General features: G+C 42.2%; 1 protein-coding gene and 1 long non-coding RNA gene across 10 annotated transcripts in view; both read left to right on the plus strand.

Moving 5' to 3' along the window:
- PMS1 (PMS1 homolog 1, mismatch repair system component) overlaps positions 1-3,975 on the plus strand; it is a 79,006-nt gene extending 75,031 nt beyond the window's left edge. For 5 of the 6 annotated variants that reach the window (XR_014785163.1, XM_084815822.1, XM_084815833.1 and 2 more), the window contains 2 exons: positions 4-164; positions 3,260-3,975. Coding sequence is in view for 5 of the 6 variants with exons in the window: in XM_084815822.1 (XP_084671948.1) it covers positions 4-164; positions 3,260-3,424 (326 nt within the window). In the remaining variant the exon portion in view is untranslated. The remainder of the gene's footprint in view (positions 1-3; positions 165-3,259) is intronic. The other variant, XM_084815847.1, reaches the window with a different exon arrangement.
- A 2,671-nt stretch (positions 3,976-6,646) lies between these two features.
- LOC146358618 (uncharacterized) overlaps positions 6,647-27,772 on the plus strand; it is a 179,900-nt gene continuing 158,774 nt past the window's right edge. Inside the window, exons 1-2 of one of the 4 annotated variants that reach the window (XR_014785194.1) lie at positions 6,647-6,883; positions 8,757-8,827. This is a non-coding gene — a long non-coding RNA (uncharacterized LOC146358618). The other 3 variants (XR_014785192.1, XR_014785188.1, XR_014785185.1) reach the window with 3 other exon arrangements.

The following is a 27,772-nucleotide window of genomic DNA, read 5'->3' on the forward strand; positions in this document are numbered from 1 at the left end:
TAGGTGCTTCAGCTACAGAAAATCAGCTGGAAATAGAAGGAATGACCAAATGTGTGCCATACTATGGTGTATCAGATTTGAAAGAAATTCTGAGTGCCGTGCTAAATAATAATGCAAAGGAAGTCTATGAGTGTAGACCTCTTAAAGTGGTAAACTACTTGGAGGTAAGAGAGAGCAGTATTTGCTATTGTTTTGCAAGTGCTCCCTTTTAGCTTCAGTTAATGGGGGGGGGGAGTGGCCTGAGTACTCCCAGCAGCTGAGTGGGCAGGAAGCTTCAGTCTGTTTCCCACCTCCCAGGTGAGCAGAGCAGAGGAGAGGAAGCTGCTCCAGCTGGTCTAGGGACTACAGAAGCAAGCAAGCTCCCAGAGAGCGAGCAATCAGAGCGAGCGAACAGGGGGAGCAAACAGGAGTTGGTCAGGGGAGCTGCAGGGGCAGAAGAGACAAAGGAGACAAAGGCAAAGAGTGAGTTAGAGGACCAGGCACAGGCTACTCTAGAACAACCAGGAAGCTAGACACAAAAAGGGAAAAGAGACTATGGAAGGACAAGACTCTCCAGTGGTGGTGATTTGCAAGGTATGTGCCATGTTTGTTTTCTTGCCTGAGAACAACATGGCCTACACGTGCAACAAGTGCAAGTTGATCAGGCTGCTGGAAGAAAAAGCAAGAGGACTGGAGCGGCGAGTGTCGACCCTCCAGGGAATAAGAGAACACAAAGAGTTCTTGGACAGAATGGTGGAACTACAGCAGCAAAGCGAAGAACAGAAGCTAGAAGAGCAACAGCAGGCTGAGGCAGAAGAGGTGAGGAAAATGAAGTAGAGGATACTCCTTGGAAAAGGGTGACAGGGGCAGAAATAAAAGACACTTGGCACCAGTGGAGGAAGTGGAACTAAGGAACCGTTTCCAGGTACTTGAGGATGAGAATGGAGGACAGCCTGCAGAGGAAGAATTACAGGGGAACCTGCATGAGAGCGAGCAAGAGGCTGAAGGTCAGCCAAGCAGAGGCGATGTAGGCCTTGGTTTCAGCTACAAGAAGAGAAGAGTAATAGTAGTGGGAGACTCCTTGCTGCATGGGATCGAAACCCAAGTATGTTGCGAAGACCCATGGACTCGCCAGATATGCTGTCTCCCTGGGGGACGGATTAGAGATGTGACTGAAGGGTTGCCTGCACTCATAAAGCCCACTGACAGGTATCCCTTTCTTCTTATCCATGTGGGAACAAATGATACTGCCAAGCGGAGCTACAAAGAAATCACGTCAGACTTTGAAGCTTTGGGAAGGATACTCAAGAACTTTGGGGCCCAGATAGTTTTCTCATCCATCCTTCCAGTAGTTAGAAGAGGGATAGAAAGGGAAAGAAAAATACTCTGGGTGAATGACTGGCTACGAAGGTGGTGCAGACGAGAGAGATTTGGATTCTGGGACCACAGGCTATACTTCCTGGAAGATGGAGTGTTGGCAAGGGACGGGTTGCACCTCACAAAGGCTGGGAAGAATGTGTTTGGCCACAGCATGAAGAAGTTTATCAGGAGGGCTTTAAACTGAATCCTACAGGGAAGGGAGACGTAAAGTTGGGAGTAACAATGGACGAAGGCTCATGCACCGCAGTGGAGAGAACAGCTCAAATAGCGCCCAATAATAGCCTTCACAAACATGTAGGAAGAAAGCCAGACCATGAAGCACATGGTCTTCGATGTCTATATACTAATGTTCAGAGTATGGGAAACAAATAGAATGAACTTGAACTCTTAATACAGGAGGGAAGTTATGACTTGATAGGTATAACTGAGACTTGGTGGGATGACTCTCATGACTGGAATACAGCAATTGAAGGATATAACTTGTTCAAAAATTTGCAGATGACACAAAATTGGGTGGGATAGCTAATACCTTGGAAGACAGAAACAAAATTCAAAGTGATCTGGATAGACTGGAGCACTGAGCAGAAAACAGCAGAATGACATTTAATAGGGATAAATGCCAAGCTCTGCACCTAGGAAAAAGAAACCAAATGCACAGTTACAAGATGAGGGTTATGTGGCTCAACAACACTACAAGCGAGAAGGATCTTGGAATTGTTGTCGATCACAAGCTGAATATGAGCCGACAATGTGATGTGGCTGCAAAAAAGACAAATGCTATTTTGGGCTGCATTAATAGAAGCATAGCTTCCAAATCCCGGGAAGTATTAGTTCCCCTCTACTCAGCACTGGTTGGTAGAGGGGAACTCTAGTACTAGCACTCCTCATCTGGAGTACTGTGTCCAGTGCTGGGCAGCGCACTTTAAGAAGGATGCAGACAAGCTGGAGAGGGTTCAGAGGAGGGCAACGAAGATGCTCAGGGGACTGGAAACAAAGCCCTATGAAGTGAGTCTGAAAGAACTGGGCATGTTTAGCCTTGAGAAGAGAAGACTGAGGGGAGACAGGATAGCGCTCTTCAAGTACTTGAAAGGTTGTCACAGAGAGGAAGGCCAGGATCACTTCTCGATCATCCCAGAATGCAGGACATGGAATAATGGGCTTGAGTTACAGGAAGCCAGATTCTGGCTGAACATCAGGAAAAACTTCCTGAGAGCAATACGACAATGGAACAAATTACCTAGGGAAGTAGTGGGCTCTCCCACACCGGAGGCATTCAGGATGAGGCTGGACAGCCACCTGTCAGGGATGCTCTGATTTGGATCCCTGCATTGGGCAGGGTTCGACTTGATGGGCTTGTAGGCCCTTCTATTCTATGATTCTATGAACATGCTGCTTCAAATGTAGCTGCATTCTCAAAAAAATCCCTCTACAGCTTGATATTTATATATAAAATATTGCTACCTGAGAGATGAAAAATTGATGCTGGAAGCAGAAGTTAAATTTAATATCGAGAATACTTCTGTTACTATCTGATATCAGTTTGCAGTTAAATGAGATGCATGTGTTTAAGGCTGAAAATAACCTGGCTACGTCCATATTTTAACACTTCAGTGGACAGTGGAACTTGTTTCTGAACAAATATACATAGGGTTGGGCTGTCAAGTTCAGCAAAAAGGGAAAGGAATATAATTAAGGATGTGCTACTCCTGAAGGCCCTCTCCTGCTAAATGTTAACTGATCCAATTGCTTGGCCAAAAAATAAGAGTATTATTTTCTATGGAAAAATGTAGTAGTGAAAATTTTTATATTATTGAAAATTGTCCGCCCTAGATCATTATATTATGGAATTCGTTATAGCTTCGGTTGATGTCCAAATATAATAATTATTTTGCTTTCATAGGGTGAAGCAGTGCGACTCTCCCGGCAACTACCTTTGTATTTATCTAAGGAAGATGTGCAGGACACCATATACAGAATGGAGAAGCAACTTGGAAATCAACATAAAGGCTGTGTTCATGGTCGTCCTTTTATTCATTATTTAACAGATATTCCACTAAGTAACTAGCAAGGAAATGTTTTGTTCAAAATCAGATTTCACACTTTTATTCATGTTAACAATGTGGAAACTTGCTATTTTGTAAAATATAAGCACTGAATTAATGTATTTTAGAATGCTTTGTTTTTCTTATGAAAATATAATGCTGAAAACTATCCATGTTTCTTAAGTGAAAGAACATTCAAAGATGACTGTAGGTGGAAATGGATCCCCATATATAGTAATTTTACAGCTCTCTGTACTGGACAAGTTTGTAGTTCATAAAGCAAAGCATACAATGCATTTATAGGAAGAAGGAAAGCATAAGGAGATGGGAGTGTAATGTTTAGTAGCAAAAATGGAGGAGAATCAGGAAGAAAGCTAAAGCAAGAATTACAGCCAATCAAGTGTACATCTATATTTACAATTGTATTTTCTACAAAAGTAATAATGATGTATCCAAATAGAATTTTATATTTCTCTTGTTAGATATACTTTTGGTATAAAAGTACATTCTACTTGTAAGTTTTCAATTTATGAAAAATTTATTACTCAGATAAAACAACTGATCAATAGAAAAATGCATGTGTAGAAGCAGTTTTTGGCCATGAATTGTCTTGCTCAATTAAGAACTGCACAGATAGGATGTACATTCAAACATGAGATCAGATGTGTCTTTCTAGTGGTGTAGTCTTGTAAACTAATATATAATGGTTGTACTAGCATTGCTCACAGGTCACAGGATCCATTTCTATTCTTTCAAATGACAGCAATGAACTGTTACATTGTAGTTAATACACGCCTGTTTTCTGAAAATACAACCATCTGGTAAATACACATTAGCAGCATTACTTGTATTAAAATGAGATGGTCAGTTTATTTGTAAACAGAAAAAAAACCTGTTCACATGTAGCTATGACTAAAAGCAAGGTAACCCTTCCAGTAATTTTTGCAGAAAATGATTTTCAGATTGCTAATCACTTCAGTAACAGAGGACTGGATGAGTTTGACCAGCAATACATCAGATTCTGTATTCTTCACTGTGAAGCTATAGCTTTCATGAGTCTCAGAATGCGACACTGGATATCTATATGACATTTGGTGCACTTTTGAAAGTTAGCACCTTTGGTTACTTGAAGTTCGCCTGTTGGTTTTTTCAGTGGTAATTCCAATCTACGATGCAATATAATCAGAGTAAATAGACTGGACTTTGTGCTACATACACAAGCACTTCCCCTTTGATTTCTGATTAATAAATATTCCAAGAGCATGGTCATGGGAAGGTACACAGGAAGCTGCCTCATACCAGCTCAGACCTCTGGTCCAGTATTGTCTACTCTGGCTAACAGAGGCTGTCCAGAGGGTAGGGTAGAGGGCTTCCACATCATCTGCTACTTGATCCTTTACTTATCACACAAATCATGTCAACATTCTTCAACACATGTTTATGGCTGAAGTGGGATTCTAATGGATGGAAATGGAGTAGCTATTCCAGCTGAATTGCATGGAGCAGAAGGATGAGATCTTGTTATATAGACTAGGCTAGTACTGTACTTCCAATCCCTAATGTTCATTATTAGCATGCCTGTAACACTCTACCTATAAGTATGTGTGAAAAGAATAGTTTGGCCAGTCTTTAACCAGATGATTTTGAACCATGTAGAGTGGTTCATATTTGTTAAGGGTCAGCTGGTTTAAGTGTCCTGAGCATATTCCTAATCTCTGGTGGGGACAGGGAATGGGTAGAGAATCCTCCCTTACTCCAGGGCAGCCTTCCTCAACTTGGCTCCCTCCAGATGTTTTGGACCACAACTCCCTGCTCCAGCCAGCACAGCCAATAGTCAGGGATGATGGGAGTTCTAGGCAAAAATACCTGGAGGGACCCAGGGTAGGGAAAGCTGCTCTAGGCTACTGAAATGGGTAACATCCCAGTTCATTTCAGTTGCTTAAATGAATACTTGTCCCTGCATACAAGAGGCAATACTAGATTTTTTTACCCACCAATTTACATCTTTCCAAAGACCAGCTTGCTAATAGCTGTGAATGGAATTAGGGCTAAACTAGATGTGATGGTGCTTCTGTGTCTATAAATAGAGCTACCTCAATAATATAAAAGCCTGTTGGGGGAGAGGTTGATTATAAAAGTGTGTGTGTGAGTAAGGAGCACCAACCCCATTGCCTGCAACTCCTCTACCCAAACCAAAAGTGCTTGGGGAGAAGGGCTGCTGGGATGTAATCTGGGTTTGCAATGGGCAACTCCTACACTCCTTACCTGTATGCCTCTTTTGCTTTTAAGAGACCAGGACCCATCCACCCCTTCTTCTGATGGGGCAATACCATGTTTAAATGCTTCAAACTAAACTCACCTTGTATTGGTACTAGCTGGACTAAGAGTGCAGAGGAGATCTGGGCTCAAATCCTATCTTTTTTAGGAATAAGTATTCATTTAGGCACACCCCCCCCCATTTATAAATCTTTGCTATGAAAGCAACTGGGGATGTTATCCACTTCAGTTGCCCTACAGCAGCCTTCCCCCACCATGGGTGTCTCCAGATGGTTTTGCTTACAACTTGCTGAGTAGCATTGCGTAAGGGCACAATCCTATGCATGTTTAGACAAAAAAAAGGCCTACATCTCCCAGCATGCCCCAGCCAGCGATGCTGGCTGGGGTATGCTGGGAGATGTAGGCCTTTTTTTTCCTGTCTAAACATGCATAGGATTGCGCCCTAAGTCACTGTCTTTCACCTTGGGAGTTCCCCATCTGTGCAGTAGGGGAATTGCGCGTATGCACGTCCCTCTCAGGGCTTTTTAACACCAAACATAGTAAGGCTGTGATAAACCCCAGTGAACACCGGGATTTCTGAGGCAGTATGCGTAGGATCTAGCCTATGCATAAAGTCCCAAGCGCATTCACTCGGGCGTAAATCGAATTTGCAGGAAGCATCCATGGGATCGGGTAGCAGGGAGAGCAAGGCAGTCTGCAAGTCAACACAGATAAAAGAATAGCTGTTGCACAGAGCTGTTACCTCGAGGAAAGTTCTTTTGAAGTGGGCCCCATGCGTATGTCGAAAACCTCGCCACCCTGCTATGGGGTTTCTCTCCTGCTGAATTCTATAGTCACTTTTCTCCCCCCCCCCCCGCCGCCGCCGCCGCCGCCGCCGCCTTCTCGCGCCTCCCGGCTGTGTTCCCGCTGTTATGGCAACAACGGCCATCCCAACAGCCTCAGAACTTTGCCCCTCCGTTTAACTGCCTAGACAGCTTGTACCACAGGAGATAGCCCCATTCCTCCTCCACCAGCAGCCCCCTCCTCTCTCTGCGGGAAACCCCAAGACATCGCCCGGCCCCCGACCTTTCCAACCCAACTGACAGAGGGGGAAGAGAACGGGATGGACGAGGAAACGTCGCACTGAGATGCCTAAAACAACGCAGACGTGAAGGGGGAGCGGTTTGCGCCGGCGCTGTTTCCCCTGCTTTCCCGCCTTTGCATCGGCACGTATCGAGTTCAAACTGGTTGCCCCGTCAGCGCGCGCTTTTTTAATTACTACCTCACACCTGCACTATCAGTAAAGTGAGGCGCCGAGATGAATCCCGGCCCTTTCCCGCCTCCGGGTTGCTTAAGTAGCACAAGTACGAAGGGGTAGTGGGGTGGGGAGATTTTGAAATGGGCACATGGGTTGGGTGGTAGGGCTGGGGAAGAAATGGCTAATGCGTGCCTTTGGGAATTATGTGCGCGCGGCCGGGCGGGCGGGGGGTAGTTTAGAAGTGGACAGGACAAGCAGCATGGATGCCATTTCAGGGGCGGGGGTCGCAAGTTTCACAAAAATGTTTGAAGGCCTGCTTTTAGACGAATTCGAGGTTAAATTGCAAACGAAACACGACGTAATACCCGCCACCTAGTGTCTTTTTCTTCTTTTGAGCATGTGTCCCGGTTCTTTTTTGATACCTCATAATGGCCAGAGATACGAGTGATCCTGAGGAGTCATCACACATAATCTGAGCACACGCCCCTTCCCCCGCCCCCTAAATGGTGCCCTATACGAACAGCTTAGAACTCGCCGTAGAAAGATTTCACAGAAGCAGGACTTTCGCGGGGCTGTAGGCAGTGGTTGGGGTAGAAGAGTTGCTTGCACGATTGCTTCGCATTTTATGTAAGTTGGGGCTCGAGGAATCATGACTTAGTAGGATAAACAACTGGGAAATGCCCTCTATAGCACAAATAGCATGAAAGCGCTGAGCTCTGCTCACCTACCCCTGAGCCTCAGAAAACTAGCACTATAGCACGCTTGTCCTGCAGCGCGCTTAGTATTTATTTATTTATTTCTATACCGCCCAGTAGCCGAAGCTCTCTGGGCGGTTCACTAAAACTAAAAACTATTGATGTTCAGGTCTAGAAAGGAACGAAGGAAGCTAAGTCAGTCCATTGGTCCATCCAGCCCAGTATTGTCGACTCTGACCAGTAGCGGCTCTCCAAGGTTTCAGGCAGGATTTTTTCCAGCCCTACCTGGAGATGCCCAGAGTTCAACTTGGGACTATATATCTCTGAGCCACAGCTCTTCCAAAAGCTGTTCATACAGCTTCCAACCTGAACTGTGCATGCAGGGTGGGACTACTATTAACTCCCCATTCCTAGTCTGGGTGGGTGAGTTAGGATTGAGGGATGAGCACACTACATCCTTATTTTCACCCTTATTCCAGGATACTTTTAAGTTTGGGGGCTCTGCCCCCCTTCACAGCTGAAAGAGGACTTGGGGAATATGCTAATCATGATCAGCAGAAGTGCTTTTCCTCTGATTCTAACAAATCTGCCTTATAACTCTTTAGCTTCAAAGGGAGCAGAAGACTTTAAAGCTTATAGCATTCCCCTCATTTCCAAGATTCCCATGGAGGTTAAAGTCTTGAGCAGGCTAGTTTCTCCTCCTCCCTTTTTCCTTCTCCACCCCTCCATTTTGCTGGAGAGAAATACTGTTGCAATTATGTTCTGCTTATAAGTTTCCCAGAGGCACCAGAGGCAGAATACTGGGTTGAAGCAAGTGACTTGCTGAAGAATACAAACAGGGCCAAACTACATATTATGCAGGAGAGCTGTGATTAGATCTCCAGATGTATTTTTCTTTGTCTAAAAGCAACTACTGGGGGTGAGGTTAATTTGGGGGTGGGTGTGAAAGGTTTTTATTTAATTGTTTCCTGCCATGCTGGTTTCCTGATGTAAATTCCCTTCCTGCCTCTAGATGCTTTTACCCAACACCCTCCCCTCCTCCACCACAGCACAGGTACTTGTGAAGTGCTCAGCACTAGTCTACTTGTATATATGAATTAACATTTCTTGATATAAAGTACAGTTCAATCTTATTTTTATTTACAGGAGACTCTTATTGAAATAAATAGCTTGATGTTCTGGCTATGTTCAAATTTCAAGCCCTTGAGGTAATAAAAGTAAGTGTAATAATCACTTCTGCTAACAAACACTTATGAGCATTTTCATACTGTGAAGAAAGGAGAAGGATTTATTTTTATTCTTAAAAGTACAGCCAGACAAGCTCATAATGATTGCAAGTAATATAATTTACTGTTCCATACAAATTATTCCATACCATTTCTTTAAGTATATCCAGCCACTGGTGAGATTAGTTAACTGCTATAATATATGTATATTCTATATAATTGCTTCAAAGGAACACTGTTCAGTTTCCCTTTTCACTTACATTCAAATGCTCTAGGCAATACATTTAGCATAACTGGGTGTTTAAAAATGGAAATATTTTATCACATTTTGTTAAGGACACATAGTTGCAAATTATACAAAAGCCTTATTTCAAATAAATACACAATTCCAAGCTTGATTATCATTTATAGCTTAACTAAGATAGAGATATATTACTGCTATGAATTTGATACTCAGTTACTTCATAATTATCATGGCGAATTTGATATACCACAGTTGGCAAAGAAAGGCTGCTCAGTTGTGGACTAAAGATTTTATGGAACACATCTGACATAATTAGTTCAGCATGTGCATGGTATAAGAATAAAATCTTGAATTAAACTTGTGGACTATAGTCCATGATAGTTTATGCCATAATAAATCTGTTAGTGTTTAAGGTGCCACAGAACTCATTGTTTTTATTTCATATATGTTATATACGAATCAGAGTCAATACAAATTAACTGTTTACAATATTGAAAATGGTTTGTGGAATATAATTTCAAAACTTTTAAAGAGGAAATTGAATTTGGCTTCTGTTTAAATGCTCAAACTGCTCACACCTGTTAGGTTTAAAACAGCTGTTTCTCTTATCAGTAAACAGATGCAAAAAGTAATGGAATGTTTTAAGGCAATAAGATAATCCTAACTTTCACTACAAAACATCCTCATGATATAATGATTATATTTAAGCATAAAGCAGCTGTAATTTCCAATTACAGAATGTATGTAAGTTTTTACACTCAAAACTCAATGTAAGGAAATGAGTTGGATCCAGGGAAAAGAGCAAAATTCTGGTTGTGCAACAGTGCTTTCCTCACTTCTCCCTTCCCCCGCACTTCCCAAAAGCTACTCCTGAAAGTTTAAGAACCTTCTGGAGCTGTATGGGATGGGGCACAGGGGGCTGCAGCAGGACAGGAAAATTGGAAGGATTTGATGGGGCTGCCTTCTGCAAGTGGAAGTATCTTTCTGCTCATACAAGACACCTTTGCATCCATACGAATTACTTTAAGCACTGAATTACATAACTTTCATTGTCACTGTCATATCATGCCAATATTTTCAAAGTGTAATGTCTTAGACTGTAACTCCTACTATTTTATAACTGAATGTACTTTTAACATAAAGCTTTGCGATTATATGACAAATTGAATGAGGTGTTCATTAGCATTGCATAAAGAATCTTTGCATAAACCTATAAACATGGTTTACTTATAAAACAGCACTTATTCATTTTAATTTGGAGTACTGGCAGATACTTTAATATTTTAACTAGCGTTGTTAATGAAATGTCATGCAACTGTGAAGCTTTATTAAGTCATCACTCAGAACAGAATAGAAGCACAGTAGTTGAGTGTTGTAACTTACATAGGAGATTAGTTTCCTGAAACAGAAACCAATGAATATGGCAGCTGCATTATTAAAATATTGTACTTGAGCCCAGATCAATTTGTTACTTCATGCATACAGGAATTCAGTATTAATTCATTCACTGTGTTTTTGAGTCATCTATCTTCACTGTGTTTTTGAGTCATCTATCTTCCATGTAAGTTTTTATCAAGTTCAGTTTAAAAGAAATTTAATTACTTTCCAAATGAAGCAGATATACAGTATAATTATTTTAGTGAATGAGTAAATTAGCAATTCCTCCATGATTTTAATGTTTCAAAATTTAAAAATGAATAAAGATTGCTATGTAAAACACTAAGATTTTCTAATAGCCCTGTTGACCAGGGCTGATTGTTCATGTGCCAGACACATGAAAAGGTGTGACTGATCTGGGGAGTGCACAATCAACCAATATATATTTTTCAGTATCTCCCCAGCAAAGTGGTTAATTTCTGTAAGGATTTCTCTCAGGTCAAAGCAAGGCATGACAAGCAGTTAAAACCATCTTTTAATAACCTGCTATTTTGCACAACAATCATGTGAGATCTGAGGTACCAGCTGCTCCATAAAACGAATAAAGGGCAACTGATATTTTCTTAACTTGATCTGTGGGTTGTCAGTGATGTTCAGAGGACCACAGAATATCAAAGAGACAGCACAGAAAACTTAACTTCTACCTACCTGGTTATCCTTCAGTTTGCAGATCCCCTGAACTTTACAATGGATTAGCTCCCATGTTGCCATGTGTGAGCAGAACGGCACTTCCACTTGTGCACTGTACCCCCCCCCCCCCCGCAAAATCAGGACTGCAGTGGGCCTGGGGAAAGATTAAAGTACCCCTACCTCCCCATGCCACTGTCTGAATCTGGATCCAGCCCTCTAAACTGGCTACTTGCGAAAGAAAATTCTTGCACTCAAGGGCACAACACTTGGGGCTTTTATTCTGTGATTGAGATTGGTTGCTCATGGAAGTTTGTGGGTCCTTTACATGATGTCGTCATCCTGCAGGACCTCTCCCACTCTTTGTAACCATTATCACGGGCTTTTTCATGATGAGGAAGTCTAGTATTTTCTCTTGGTATATCCCACCATAGAAGCCTTGTGAAAATATGTGATTCCATTATACTGCAGTGCCATCTAGTTGCTATATAATGAAATATGTAGAACTTGCAGAGAAAGAAACCACCCAGAAAAACAGCCCATGTAAAGGAGCCAGTCTTAATCCCACAAAGAATCTGGACGCAGACGCCTCGGTAAGGATGCAAGATTTTACCCTCATGATGGCCTTGATTAATGTTTAGTTTGTCCCCAACATGGAGTAAAACAACGTCGTTATTCCTAGGAAAAATTAGAATATCTGAACTTTGGAGTGCTGTGATTGCCCTGTTACCCAGATTTGTTACTGCTGTTCTTTGATTTCCTTATGTGAGAAATTGTGTCTTTGTTGGGGCTTGTCACATTAGATTGATCAGGGTTTTTTAAAAGATCTCATTGTTTTAGGTCTGATTGGCTACTGCTTCTGAAAAGGGAGGTCTGGACTATATTCTTGTTGTTTTAGTTTGCATAATGATATATTGCAAGAAGATAAAGGATCTGTCCTAAATCCACATCTACTGAGACAGGGACATGTAGGTTATGGAAGTTGTGAGGGGTATATTTTCTTTGTCCTTTCTATTAGTTATTTTTTAACTATGCCTTTTGAGTTTTCATTTGCCTTTTATTAATTATGCCATCTCAGCTGGACTGGTGATGTATTTGTTATAGAGGTGGAGGAGCATTCCTCATTATGATGAAGAATACCATACTTCATCATGTGTTGTGCCAGTTTACTGGTATTAAAGGGACACAGGAGTACCCTTTTAGTTAAGGCAAGTTGCAAAAAAAAAAAAAAAAGGTTCTGCCATTATAAGCCTCAATATTCTACTGCAAGTTAAAGAGTGCTGAAAATTGACACATTTGTACTTTTTACTCAAGCTGTGACTTGGCATATATTTCTTTCAAATTGTGGGGGAAACTACTGTTGGACTTTATTCAAGTCCTTTTGAGGAAGTATCCTTCTCATTGGTTTGGTGCAATTCTGAGTAGCAGTTTAAAAATTATCAAGGTTTTTCTGCCCCATGAAAGCCTGCGGCAGCAACTGCTGGCAAAGTTATGTTGGGCATGCTCAGTTTCACTCAAATTAGAATGCTGCCAGTACTCCAGTATTTTGAATGCCAGTGTTCTGCCAGCATTCTGACAGTGGGGGAGGGGTAGCAGGGAATTATTACCTGAGAAAGGAGTGAGGTAATTTTGAATGCTGAGGGAATCACTCTTACTGATGAACAGAGGGAGGAAAAGGAAAAAGCTATGCTGGTGGCTGTCTTCACAGGGGATTTCCTGTGGACTGGGAGCATTTTGAGGTCTTTTGCAGCACATGACGTCGTGCCCAGTGTGCTGCCAGTCAGCAGCTTCCATCTTGAAAAGCTGCATTATCAGAAAGTCGTTTTATGCCATTTTTTTCAGTTGAAGCAGCTCCCATGCGGTTTCGCTGCAGTGTTCCATGTGCCTCCGCATTAACTCCTTGGTGTGGCTTTGTGACCTGGCAGTGTCATGGTCAAGGGGTGGGGCTGTCCCTTCCCCGTCCCATCCACTCATTTTCCCCATTGGCACTACTATCCCCAGGGAGAGTAACTAGCTTGCCTTTCCGACTCATCAAAGTGCTATTGAACTCTTTTGAGCCTTCTGAATTGTGCTGCACTTCCTTTTTGCCAGTGGGAGTAATTAGCCTCTGTTTCCCTGTTGAGAGCCATAATTATGCAATTCTGTGATGTTTGTGCTACTTCACGTCTTTTATATTTGCATTACTTCGCTTCTCTGATGTTGCGTTAATTCGCTTCTCTGATGTTTGCTTTACTTCAGTGTTTGTCTGAACTTTGCATTACTTCACCGCTTCTCTGATGTTTGCGTTACTTTGCTTCTCTGATGCTTGCAGTAAAAACAGGTTGGAAGCTATAACTCCATGACAGTTTGCTGGAATGGGACAAAGCTGAGGTGGTGGGGTGCTCTCATGGGGAATCTTCAGGTGCTGCACTGGATAATCTGGGATTTTGGCTTCTTCATAGAAGAGTGCGCAGAGTGGGGAAAAGGGGCTGGGAGGTTTAACTCTGACAGTTGGCTGGAATGGGGCAAAATTAGGGTGTTGGGGTGCTCTCATGGGGTGCCTTCAGATGGTATACTGGATAGTTTGGGATTTTGGCTTCTTCATGGAAAAGTGAGGCAACAGGGAGCTAATACTCATTAAACAAATGTGCATTAGGGTTTTATCGCATTAGCAATCTACCTCAGTCTTGGGATCACGGGAGCAGAGAAGCCTGTCACTGCGAGCAGGGAGAAGTGGCCAGAGAAGGAGAAAAGAGGGTTGGAGCTATAACTCTCTGACTGTTTGCTGGAATGGGGCTTATTTGCGCTGGTGGCGTGCTCTCATGGGAAGCGAGTATCTAGCTTGCCTTTTGTCATTCATAGAAGCGCTACAGTGCTGTTTCTAGCCTTCAGAATTATGAGTTACTCTCCATTCATGATAACATAGAAGCCAGTGGGATCCTGGACAGGGGTGGGAAACAAGCCCCTCTCAGTGGTTGAGCAGCTCCTGCCAGGTTGATGATGATCAGTTCTACTCTGCCCACCTGACCCAGAATTCTGTTGATTCCAAGTGCTGTGTGACCTATGAAAAGCGGGGTTTTACGTACACTATACTGCACTTGTCTGGCTTCATGTGTTCTTGACGGACCAAAGCCAATTTCCTGAAAATACCCTGATGCACTTCTCCTTCTGTTGTCATGTTGGAGTAAGCTTACTCAGAGTAAGCTATACTCGGTTAATGACACATTTATGTTGTTTTTTGGTTTCAGGGTTGCTGTTTTTCAGAACACTGTAATAATAAATTTCCTTCTTAAAAACCAGGGGAATTCTATTTACCCTCTATGGACCCACTTGGTTGAATCTATATATGATAGCAGTTAAAGGGTAAATCACGTGCTTGTCATTAGTGTAATGGCAAAAATCACTTGGTTGGTATAGATTTGGCCTGACAGCACATCTTTCACCCTGAATTGTGGTGAGAATCTTAAGAAGAAAAAAGAGACTGCCTATAAGTAGACTGGATTAGAAACTACTCTAAAGATAGGGCATCTGCATCCTTTTTCATAAGTGACTTGCAGTCTCTGTGATTAGTGAAATAGATAACCCAGTCTTCTGTGTAGATGGTAATTGTGAAGAGAGTTACCTCTTTGTTTAGTGCAAAAATAGCTCAAGTGGGGAGCAATAATGCAGTTTATGGAGAGATTTTTAAGAAGTTCTCAGTCCTCCTGTGGATAGAAATGTCCTGCATAAAACTTTAAGATGATATGAGATGTGGTACGATAAGAGAGAGTGGGAGGGCAGTAGGCAAAGAAGACAGGGCCTGCTCCAGTTGGACTGTTCCCTCCCCACACTCCAAGTCAGCTTATTCTATAACCAACAGAGCACTGGAGAGGTAACTATACCCAATGGAGGTTGAATGACTCCTTGCTAATTAAATGCTAACTTCATACAAACAATCAAATTGGGCATACAAGAATTCTTAAAACACAACGATTTTCCTGATCTCCCCAAATCCTTGTGTGGCATATAGTTAAAGCTTACCAGCAAGATTCTTTCCTTCACCTTGTATCAGAAAGCTCAGAACACAAACTGTAAGGGATCCTGAAATTAAATTGTGATCAAAAATGGAACTTGCAATAAAATGTTCCAGTATAGTCACTAACAGGAAATGTAGAGCTGATCAAGATTCTCAATTGACTTGATCACACCATTCCATACTCCCATCTTCTAGTGATGGCAGACTTTTGCATTCAGAGAGCTGTATCAGTGTTGGAGCAAGACATTGCACTTCCATCTCATATTCCTGGAATCCCAACCACCTTGGCTTGGGACAGTGTAGACTTCTTAGAGGACACACTCATTGGCAAGGGGACATCACAGAGTCAATGGAATTGTCATCCAGCCGAAGATCAGTGGGCCTCATTTCCCTAAATCAATGCCTCAAGTAATAAAAACAAAGGAGAGAAGCGTTTCTAGCCAACCATTATGTTGCCGATATGCAATGCTGGCAAAAGGGAAGGGCCACCAATAACTTATACTGCAGAGGTAAACACAAACATATTGTTTTGCAGAAAAATCTCATATGGCTTCTGGCACGCATATCAAATCATGAAGAACAAGCCGCTGGACAGGCTTCAACATACTTGTCCATGATGATGTCACCATAGTGCAAGAAAATATTGGCTATTTGCCCACAATACATGCTCCAGCAACTGAAATGTCAACTGTATATGAGGTGTTAAACCAGTCTATCAATATCATGCAGTCTCTACAATTGCCCCAAGGTAGTGTGTGTTTTTGATCAGGCACTTTATGCCAAAGCTGTCAAAATCACATGGAAGCATCCAGATAAATTCAAATATACCCACACAATTAGAATAGGTGTATTTCACACCATATGCACATTTTTGACCATCAATGGTAAGCAGTTTCAGGATGCAGGATTGCGTGATCTGTACATTGAGTCAGGCACAATTGCAGAAGTTTCAGTAGCAGAGGTAATGGAAGGTCCCAAGTATAACCATGCAGTCAGACTTCACAAGCTGGTTTATGACGCACCCGTGGGGCTAGCATGGCATGGTTTCTAGTCATGGTTGAAAGGCATGCATGCAGAAGACATTGTATATTTGGATGACATGCTGAACAGCATAAGCAACCTCTGCTGAGATTATGTACAGCTTTACTGCAGTAAATCCATGGTCAGCAATCCTGCTCAAGGATTATGGAGCTCTTTGAGGACATCTCTGAGCATGGACATCTCTCAGCATTCTGGGTATCCTGTCTCCCCATGGTAGAAATTCTGCTGGGCTTAATTAGAGCATCACGTGAAGGTAATTGGATGCTTCAGTTGAAATGCATTCATGCAATGATCCCATGGTGCTTTGTTTATGACAGACTGAATTTTGCACACTGCCTTCCATACTATTATGCCCAGATGACCAGGCTACCCACTGAGCACCCAAACATACATGAATATTTCATGCAAGGTGGATTTTCAGTATAGTTGGGATCTAGAACCCTTTGGGTTTCTGTAGACTAGACAACAGAGAAAACAGTCAGCAAAGTTACTCAAAATACCAGCAGGAACAAAAGCCTCAATTAAGGAGCTATCAATAAGTACTATCTGACATTAGAATACAGGAGCATGTTTCTGAAGCAGTTGAAATAGATGATTGGTCAGTGCAGTAATAGGATGACACATCCAGATTGCCATTTGAACAGATTAAAAAAAGATAAGCAGATGTTCAAGCTTTGGGTGACCTAATGATGAACAGTTGGCTGAATCCATTGACCCATGATCAGGCAGATAATGTTTTTGATGTTTATCTGGAAACGTCTATCAAAGATGCCAAAAGATGCAAGGAAACCACAAGTGCTACTCTGCAGTAGAAGAACATTGCACCAGCTCAAAATCCAGCAGTTAATGTGGGAATAGTGCACTGTTGTTTTAAGACTTGTTCTGTTTATGGTAATGTTAGTAAGGAACTGGTTTAGACTAGTCAGAAGGCTTAGCCAACTCCAGACAGAGAGAGGAGAGAACTCCATGCAGGGCAGTATCTGAACTCTTTACAAGTTAATGAATAAAGCTGTTTTATAAAGAACCAGTAAGTCTTGCCTCTTCATATAGAAAACAACACATGGTACCAGGAGTGGGGCTGAAAGGGAAAAAAGAAGTTATAAACTGGTGAAGAGATGGAGCATTTAAAAATACTCAAGGAACTAAACCCCTTAGGTAAAGCTGCTGAATCTTGGAAAAAAGTAAACAGTTTTGAGATAGGTTGATATGTAGACAGGTATATAGATATGTAAGCAACAAGCTATGCAGAAAAGGAAGATGAGCCATAAATAGCAATGTTCTTGAACACAACAGGAAATGAGGCTGTGGATGTCTTTAATAGCATGCAGCTAAACTAGAAGGAGAGGAAAAGCTATGTGACTGTTGCAGAAGTTTGCAGAACACTGCATACCAAAAACAAGTGAGACATTTGAAAGATGTAAGTTCCACAAGAGAGTTCAAAAAGAGGGTGAATGTTTTGAAGAATTCCTCACAGACTTAAATATGATGAGCCAGGATTGTAATTTTGGGCAGATTACAGTATCTATAATAAGGGATCAGATTGTAATAAAAATTGGAGATCCAGAATTACAAAGAAGACTTTTAGAAGATGTGAATTTGACCCTAGACAAAGCAAATAGACCTTAGACAAAGTGACTCTGCAGACTCTACAAACAAGGGACGGCAAAACTGAAACAGCAACAATGAATCAAGTATATAGCAAGCAAAAGGACAAGCAAGGAAAAGACAGAAATCAAACAAGAAATGCAGGGTTTTGCACAGATAGCCCAAGAAATGAGGCTGCAGGTGAAAGAGTAAGAAATCGCAAGAAATGTGGAATCGAACACCCAAATAGGCAGTGCCCTGCATTAGGAAAGCAGTGTAATGCATGCAAGCTATTTAATCATTTTGCCACAGTCTGTAAGCAAGAGCAGCGAACTCAAAGAAACCCAAGCAAGCAAATTAATGCAAGCTACCAGGGCAGCACAGATGAAAGCACAGAAGAGGAGTTATTTGTGGGAACAGTGGCTGCAGAGGCAGAAGAGGACTGAACTGTTGCATTGGAGACTAATGGACAAGTATTCACTTATAAAATGGACACAGGTAAATGTGCTTCCAGAGTTAATTGTTGATACATTAAAATAAAAACCACACTGGATTAAGGGCAAAAAGGTAAAATTAAGCGTTTACAACAGGAAAGCTCTAAATTCCCACTAAATAAGTTTGTCAATTAGAGATAAAAGTTAAAGATCACATAGAGCTCATAAGTTTTGTAATAGGTTTGGGGAACACTGCGCCTATCCTAGGCCTAAAAACCTGTCAGCAACTGGAATTTATTAAAAGAGTCTTTATGGTAACAAATACAAAGGACAAGCTATTTAAAGATCAATATGCAGATGTTTTTGAGGGCATAGGTAAATTAGGAACTGTGAATACAAAATACAGTTAGCAGAAGCTAATTATGCAGTCTACCCACCCAGGAAGGTCCCATTAGCCATAAAAGGAAGGCTTAAAAAAGAGGTAGACAGAATGGTAGCCTTAAAAATTATTGACAAGGTGGAGGAACCCACTGCATGGGTACATTCATTAATCATCAGAGAAAAAAAGATAGTCTTAAAGTACTGTGTCTAGATCTGTCTCTGTAAAAAGACAGTATTTTCCACTGCCCACAAGAGAAGGATATATTTAGTGAAATGGCTGGTGCAAAGTATTTTTCAATCCTGGATGCATCCTCAGGATTTTGGCAGGTTCCTCTAGATGAGAAAATTTCAAGGTTATGTACTTTTAATCCGCCCTTGGGAGATACTGGTTTCGCAGACTCCCCTTTGGCCTAAATCTGCCTCCAAAGTCTTTCACAGGACTATACAGCATATATTTGATGGGGTTGGTGGTGTCAAGGTTTATCTTGAAGACATCTTAATATGGGCCAGAACTAAAGAACAACATGATCAGCAGTTACAGGAGGCTCTACAAAGGGCTAGGCCAGCTGGGCTTCAGCTTAGTAAGCAGAAATGCAAATTCAGAGTCAAAGAAATCACCTACTTGGGTGAAAGAACATCAGAGACGGGAGTACAAATTGATCCAAAGAGAATAAGAGCAATCTCAAACATGCCAACCCCACAAGATAAATAAGGGGTTCAAAGATTTTTTGGAATGGTAACTCATGTAGGCAGATACATTGAAGACCTGGAAGAGCATGCCAGTAGACTTAGAACACTCATAAAAAAACATTCAGTGGAACTGGGATGCCAACATGGACAAGGACTTTGCAAAGCTTAAAAGGTTAATTGAAACAGCTCCAGTGCTCAGGTGTTTTGGCAGCAATATGTCTATAGATGCTTCCAAAGAGGGTATTGGGGCAACACTCTTGCAAAAATATGGTGATAATTGGAGGTCTGTAGCATATGCATACGGAGCTCTCACAGACACAGAAATATTAAATGCACAAATAGAAAAGGAAACTTTAGCTTTGGTTCATGCATGCAAAAAGTTTCATGTTTTATATATAGAAGATCAGTTGAGGCTGAAATGGACCACAAGCCTTTGGTAAGTATTGCAAGAAAGGGGCTAGCTGACATACCTCCTAGGTTTCAGAGACTTTTCTTTCAGCTACAACTATATGATCTGCAACTGGAATACAAACTTGGTAATTGCAGACACTGTCCAGGGCAGTTGATATAACGGTGGATGATGATAAACTGGAAATGGATATTGTACATGTCAGTGAGATATGACAAAATTACCCAGTCTCAGATTACATGTGACAAAAACTTGTTGTGGCTACTGCACAGGATGAGGTGTTGCTTAAAGTTTTAAAAGCCATTACCCATGGCTGGCCAGTTGATTATCTCCCTGACCCATATTATCAATTTGTAGCAGAGCTGTCAGTAACAGATGGTATTTTGTTCAAGGATCAGAGGATAGTGGTCCTAACAATACTAAGAACAGAAATTATTGAAAGAATACATGAAAGTCATATGGGCACTGAAAAATGCAAAAGGGGGCTCGGGAAGTTTTATATTGGCCACGTATCAGTACTGCGATGGAAAATGTAGTTCATAAATGTGATACATGCCAGACATATCTGCCTAAGAATAACAAAGAGCCGATGTAGATAGATGATAAAATACAAGGGCCATGGCATAAAGTAGGAATTGATTTACTTACCCTGGCAGGCAAAGATTATCTGTTAAGTCTCTAGATTATTTTTCACACTACCCTGAAATTGTCTTATTGAATGACACAACTGCAGCACAGGTTATTCAGTGCATTAAGTCCATTTTCCCCCAACATGAGATACCTTGCACAGTTATGTCTGACGATGGCCCTCAATTTTCAGGGCATGAATTTAAAACATTTGGCAGGCTGTATGGATTTCGGCATATAACATCTAGCTTGGGTTATCCATAGTCTAATGGGCTTGTGGAAAATGGGTTCAAAATCATAAAATGCTTATTGGAGAAAGCTATTGCCTCAGGTGGGGACCCCTTTTTAGCCATTTTGAGTTAAAGATCAGCCCCATTAGCACATGGTTTGTCACCTGCTGAACTGTTATTTAACCGAAAGCTTCAGACTTGTTTACCAGGGCTGATGGAACCAGGTCAAGAGCCTGATGCTGCTCTCTTACGCAAGGATCCCCAACCTTTTTTGGCCTGTGGGCACATCTGGAATCCTGACAAAGTGTCATGGGCACCAGTGACAAAATGGCCACCATGTAGACATGGCTACACACACGATGGCCACCATTGGGGGTCAGGTCAGAGACGACAAGACTGCAAAATAGTTCAAATATGAAATAATTTACTAACAAATAAATAAAACAAATACAAACATTATCAACCCATACTTACAACAGAAATGCAAACATCCAAATATTGCTAGCAGAAAAATACAAATAACAAACATCCAAACATTCCTGCCATGGAAATACAAACATCCAAACTTACCAGCACAATCATAGCAGGAATAGAAGGTACAGAGGCATGGATCATCATGATTTTTATATAGGATCTCCCTCAAACCAACCGGAAACTGCAGATCACATTGCAGATCTGTGATTTTAAGGTGGTTTGGGGGAGATCACATGAAGAAACCATGAGTAAGAGAATTGTTGTTCTTGTTCAGTCGTGTCCGACTCTTCCTGACCCCATGGACCATACCATGCCAGGCCTTCCTGTCCTGCGCTCTCTCCCGGAGCGTGCTCAAGTCCATATTCATTGCATCAGTGATGCTATCTAGACATCTCATCCTCTGCCGTCCCCTTCTCCTTTTGCCTTCAATCCTTCCCAGCATCAGAGCCTTTTCCAGGGAGTTTTCTCTTTGCATTAGGTGGCCAAAATATTTGAGCTTCAGCTTCAGTATCTGTCCTTCCAATGAGCAGTCAGGGTTGATTTCCTTTAGGATGGACTGATTTGACCTCCTTGCAGTCCAGGGGACTCGTAAGAGTCTTCTCCAGCAGCACAGTTCGAAGGCATCGATTCTTTGGCGCTCAGCCTTCCTTATAGTCCAGCTCTCACAGCCATACGTTGCTACTGGGAAAACCATAGCTTTGATTAGACGGACCTTTGTCGGCAAGGTGATGTCTCTGCTTCTTACTATACTGTCTAGGTTTGCCATAGCTTTCCTCCCAAGGAGCAAGCGTCTTTTAATTTCATGGCTACAGTCATCGTCTGCGGAGATCTTGGAGTCCAAGAAAATAAAATCTGTCACTGCTTCCATTTCTTCCCCTTCCATATACCAGGAGCTGATGGGGCCAGATGCCATGATCTTCGTTTTTTTAATGTTGAGTTTCAAACCAGCTTTTGCACTCTCCACTTTCACCCCCAACAAGAGGCTCTTTAGATCCTCTTCGCTTTCTGCCATTAGGGTGGTATCGTCTGCGTATCTGAGGTTGTTGATAATTCTCCCAGCAATCTTAATTCCGACCTGTGATTCATCCAACCCAGCATTTCTCATAATGTACTCTGCATATAAGTTAAATAAGCAGGGCGACAACGTGCAGCCTTGTCATACTCCTTTCCCAATTTTGAACCAATCGGTTGTACCATGTCTGGTTCTTACTGTTGCTTCTTGTCCCTTGTACAGGTTTCTCAGGAGACATGTAAGGTGGTCTGGTACCCCCATCTCTTTCAGAATTTGCCACAGTTTGTTGTGATCCACGCAATCAAAGGCTTTAGCGTAGTCAATGAAGCAGAAATAGACGTTTTTCTGGAATTCTCTTGCTTTCTCCATGATCCAGCAAAAGTTGGCGATTTGATCTCTAGTTCCTCTGCCTCTTCGAAACCCAGCTTGTACTTCCGGAAGTTCTAAGTTCGCATACTGCTGAAGCCTAGCTTGTAGGATTTTGAGCATCACCTTGCTGGCATGTGAAATGAGTGCAATTGTACGGTAGTTTGAACACTCTTTGGCATTGCCCTTCTTTGGAATGGGAATGTAACCTGACCTTTTCCAGTCTTGTGGCCACTGTTGAGTATTCCAAATGTGTTGGCATATTGAGTGCACCACTTTAACAGCATCATCTTTTAGGATTTTAAATAGCTGAGCTGGAAGACTGTCATCTCCGCTAGCTTTGTTGTTACTAATGTTTCCTAAGGCCCACTTGACTTCACTCTCGAGGATGTCCGGCTCAAGTTCAGTGACCGCACTATCATGGCTATCAGGGACATTAAGATCTTTCCTGTATAGTTCTTCTGTGTACTCTTTCCACCTCTTCTTAATCTCATCTGCTTCTGTTAGGTCCCTGCCTTTTTTGTCCTATATCATGCCTGTCTTTGCACAAAACGTTCCCTTGATATCTCCGATTTTCTTGAAGAGATCTCTAGTCTTTCCCATTCTGTTGTTTTCCTCAATTTCTTTGCATTGTTCATTTAAGAAGGCCTTCTTGTCTCTCCTTGCTATTCTCTGGAACTCTGCATTCAGTTGGATATATCTTCCCCTTTCTCCCTTGCTTTTCGCTTCCCTTCTTTCGTCAGCTACTTGTAAAGCCTCATCAGACAGCTGCTTTGCTTTCTTGCATTTCTTTTTCTTTGGGATGGATTTCATTGCTGCCTCCTGAACAATGTTACGGACCTCCGTCCATAGTTCCTCAGGCACTCTGTCTATCAGGGCTAATCCCTGAAATCTATTCCTCACCTCCACTGTATATTCATAAGGGATATGGTTTAGGTCATACCTGAATGGTTTAGTGGTTTCCCCTACGTTCTTCAATTTAAGCTGAAATTTTGCAACAAGAAGCTCATGATCTGAGCCACAGTCAGCTCCAGGTCTTGTTTTGACTGACTGTATGGAGCTTCTCCATCTTTGGCTGCAAAGGACATAATCAATCTGATTTCGATATTGACCATGTGGTGATGTCCATGTGTAGAGTCGCCTCTTGTGCTGTTGGAAAAGAGTGTTTGCTATGATCAGCATGTTCTCTTGGCAAAACTCTATTAGCCTTTGTCCTGCTTCATTTTGTACACCAAGGCCATGCTTGCCTGTTATCCCGGTGATTTCTTGACTTCCTACTTTAGCATTCCAATCCCCTATGATGAAGAGGACATCTTTTTGGGGTGTTAGTTCTAGAAGGTGTTGTAGGTCTTCATAGAACCCATCAACCTCAGCTTCTTCGGCATCAGTGGTTGGGGCATAGACTTGAATTACTGTGATGTTGAATGGTTTGCCTTGGATTCGTACTGAGATCATTCTGTCGTTTTTGAGATTGTACCCCAGTACTGCTTTTCCCACCCTTTTGTCGACTATGAGTGCTACTCCATTTCTTCTAAGGGATTCTTGCCCACAGTAGTAGATATGATGGTCACCTGAATTAAATTCGCCCATGCCTGTCCATTTTAGTTCGCTGATTCCCAAGATGTCAATGTTCAGTCTTGCCATCTCATGTTTGACCACCTCCAGCTTACCTTGATTCATTGATCTGACATTCTAGGTTCCTAAACAATATTGTTCTTTACAGCATCAGACTTTCTTTTCACCACCAGACACATCCACAGCTGAGTGTCCTTTCGGCTTTGGCCCAGCCGCTTCAATCTTTCTGGCACTACTTGGAAATTCCCTCTGCTCTTCCCCAGTAGTATATTGGACACCTTCCGACCTGAGGGGCTCATCTTCCGGCGTCATATCTTTTAGCCTTGTGATACGTTCCATGGGGTTTTCTTGTCCAGAATACTGGGGTGGGTTGCCATTTCCTTCTCCAGTGGACCACATTTTGTCAGAACTCTCCGCCATGACCGGTCCGTCTTGGGTGGCCCTGCATGGCATAGCTTATGGCTTCACTGAGTTACGCAAGCCCTTTCGCCACAACAAGGCAGTGATCCATGAAGGGGAGTAAGAGTAAGAGAATACCCATTTTTAATTCTACTGTGAAACTCAAGTTTAAACAAAAACAACAATGAGGCTTGTGTGGCACCATAAAAAAAGTCTACTAACATGTTAGCACTAACTGGCATAAGCTTTCATGGGCCATAATGAACTTTAGTCACGCACAGTGACACTCCATATCACATGAGCATACACAGAGAGAGAGACAGAGAGATGTGCCGTTGAGGATTCTCTGTAAACATGATGGTGGAAGGATAGAGCTGAAGCAGGGATGCCTCTCTGCTGCTGGAAAACAGACTTAAGAAGGGGCAGAGGAAGTCCAGGAAAATTAGAACGGTGGCTTGTATAGAAACAAAATTGAGGGAAGAGAATGGGGAAATGCCCTAGCTTTGCCCGTACCACCTTCCCACTGCCTGAAGTGCTAATCCAGGCAGCTACCACTAACAGAAAGGAGTTGGGTGGGCAAGCAAGCAGAGGAAGGCTCTGACTTCCCCACTTCCCCATAAAAGGCCTCTGCCGCCACCGCAAAACAAACAAATGGGGCTTGGTGGGGCAGCCATTGCACCCAGAAATCTAGCTCTCACAGTGAACAAAAACAGCACAGGTGTGTGAGCGAGCACATGACAAAATCCTTAACTTTGCACGTGCTCCCCACATGCACCCAAACAACATCCAGAGTGCCACAGCAATCCCAAGGCAGGTGGCCTTGGCAGAGAATAGGAAATGACCTTGCATCACCACTAGCCCAAACAAAAAGCCTGCTGGTAAAGCAACATGAGCAGATGAGAGAAAAAGGTGGAAATTCCATTGCTTTACCCACCTACCCCCAACAAACAAACAGGCACAGAGGAGAAGCACTGCACCTCCCAACGCTCAAAAATAAAGGGTTGGAGACCAAGCACCCAACCCCCTCAGCCCCCAAAATGCAGAAAAGTGGGTGAGCAGGCAGGTAGGAAATGCCCTCTCTTTGCCTGTGCGCCCCTCTCAGATGGAAAACACCCCAACTCACTTGGTCCCATCCCTTTTCTGCCGGTTTGCATTCAAGGGGAACACTTATCTTTCTCTTCTAACATGGCCACCCCCTGTTCACACTCACTGCTAGCAGGCACGGTATGGGAGTAAGGATGCCATTTTATAACCTATTACTTTGACCAATCAGAGAGCAAGGGGAAGTGTCAAAACTGCAAGTTGAGGTACATAGACTTAACATTATAGAGAAACCAGGTCCATAGAATTAAAAATATAGAGCAACTAAGACATTAATAGATGTGCCTTGTATACATAGACATCACCATGTGGGCACCATTAAAGGCCTCACGGGCGCACCTGTACCCTCAGGAGCCCTGTTGGGGACCCGTGCTCTACAGAATTAAGAGAGTGCACAAGGTCAAGAAAAAATTATGCTATGACAAAGGCTGTGGGTCATATTCAGTGGTAACTCCTGAGCTCAGAAAGCACATGTATTGTGTGGGGTGGCACCAAGGTCTTATGAAGTACAGACTCAAGACAGACACTCTCATCACCTCAACAGGAGACATTTGCAGCTACTGCATCAGGGGAAAAGGGTGGGATGCAGGATCAGGAAGAAGCTACAAATGAATTGAATCAGTAAAGTATTTCAGAAGGCAGGATGGAAGAACAAAAAGAATGTAGTCCTACTATTGCCGTAAAGGAACCCGAAATGGCTCCACGTAGGTCAAACAGCATATGCAGAGCACCAGAAAGACTTATTGAACAATGTTGATTTTTTAAATTAAAATTAATAGCATGCTTATTTTATTTTATAAAAGTGGGAGATTTGGGAATAGTGCACTGTCTCCTTAAGACTTGTTCTGTATCTAGTAATATTAACAAGGAACTGGTTTAGATTAGTCAGAAGACAAGGCATGGCCAGCTCCAGACAGAGAGAGGAGAGAGCTCCATGCAGGACAATAACTGAACTCTTTATGTGTTAATGAATAAAGTTGTTTCTATAAAGAACCAGTAAGTCTTGCTTCTTCATAGAGAAAAAAACATAGTTAAGATGGTATCTGTGCAGCTCATTTAACAAGTCTAAGGTCACCAAGTTCTTGGTGCAACACTGGAGGGTGCCTAAAGACATGAAGAGGTTGAAAGACAAAACACTTTATATAACAAGTGAGGAGGCCTGTTTCAAAATCATTGGCTTTGCAAGTGAAATGCCAAGCCCCATGTTTGTGAAGTGTGGAACAAAGAGTCACACAAGATTTATTGATATAAGCAAACTCACAGGTTCATTTGGACAGGATGTATCTGATGCCCTGATCAGCCTACATGCCTTCACTGCCTGTGACGCTGAGTGCTTTTGCAGGTTGGGGTAAGGTAACTCCCTTGAAACTACTGAGAAAGAACAAGAACTACTAGGAGATGTTCAGTCAATTAGAGAAGTCATGGGAAATCTCTGCAGAGGTATTCCAGAAGTTATGGCAATTCACCCATCAAATGTATGTTCCAACTACCTGCACTACTTCTGTGAATGACTTAAGCCATGAACTTTTTTGTGCCAAGTGAAGGGAAGTAAAGGCCAGTCAGCGTCCACCATGCAATGGTTGCCTATTCATGCACGCACTTAGGGCCAGTTTCCAGGCAGGAATTTGGAGATGCAGCTTAAAAAACCAGCCACATGTACCTAGCCCAAAAGATTATGAATGGATGACAGAGATGGCAATTTTATCATTGACCGGATGCATGAACCAGCAGCGCACCTAATGCACTTTTAGAGATGTTTGTCATGCAAGTGTGTGCATTCCTGTCAATTGCCAAACTGCTCATGCCTATCCAATGGATGTAAAACAGATGTAGACTTTGCAGTTGAATTTGAGGACTCAGAAGTTGACTGCAGTGGTGACAAACATTAAAAATAAATAAAATATTAAATGGTAGCAGTTGTGAAATGATAACATTGTAACATTTGTAAATAAAAGCATATGCATATTGAACAGTTGCTGAACTCACAAAACTACTAGACATTTCTTTGCAACAACACAAAGTTATCCATACATTGGGTAAAATTACATGAAATGTGCATATACTCATTTGTGTCTAACTATGGCATATCAAAATTAATGTACTCAAGCTATGGCTTGTTGGGAAGGTAAAAGAATACCTTTCAATTGTCTAATACCCTTTAGGTGCATATGTGGATCAGGTAACGTGTCATATGCAGTAAACTGTATAAAAATGAGGGGAAATGTCACTTTTTTCTTGATATATGGCTTGTACTATGAAAATGGTAACAGATAAGGTCATTATTACAAGTAGTTATTTGTAAGATACTTCA

This window comes from Heloderma suspectum, chromosome 1 (genome assembly GCF_057233095.1).
Source record: "Heloderma suspectum isolate Gila_16-S chromosome 1, 16-S_ref, whole genome shotgun sequence".
NCBI lineage: Eukaryota > Metazoa > Chordata > Lepidosauria > Squamata > Helodermatidae > Heloderma > Heloderma suspectum.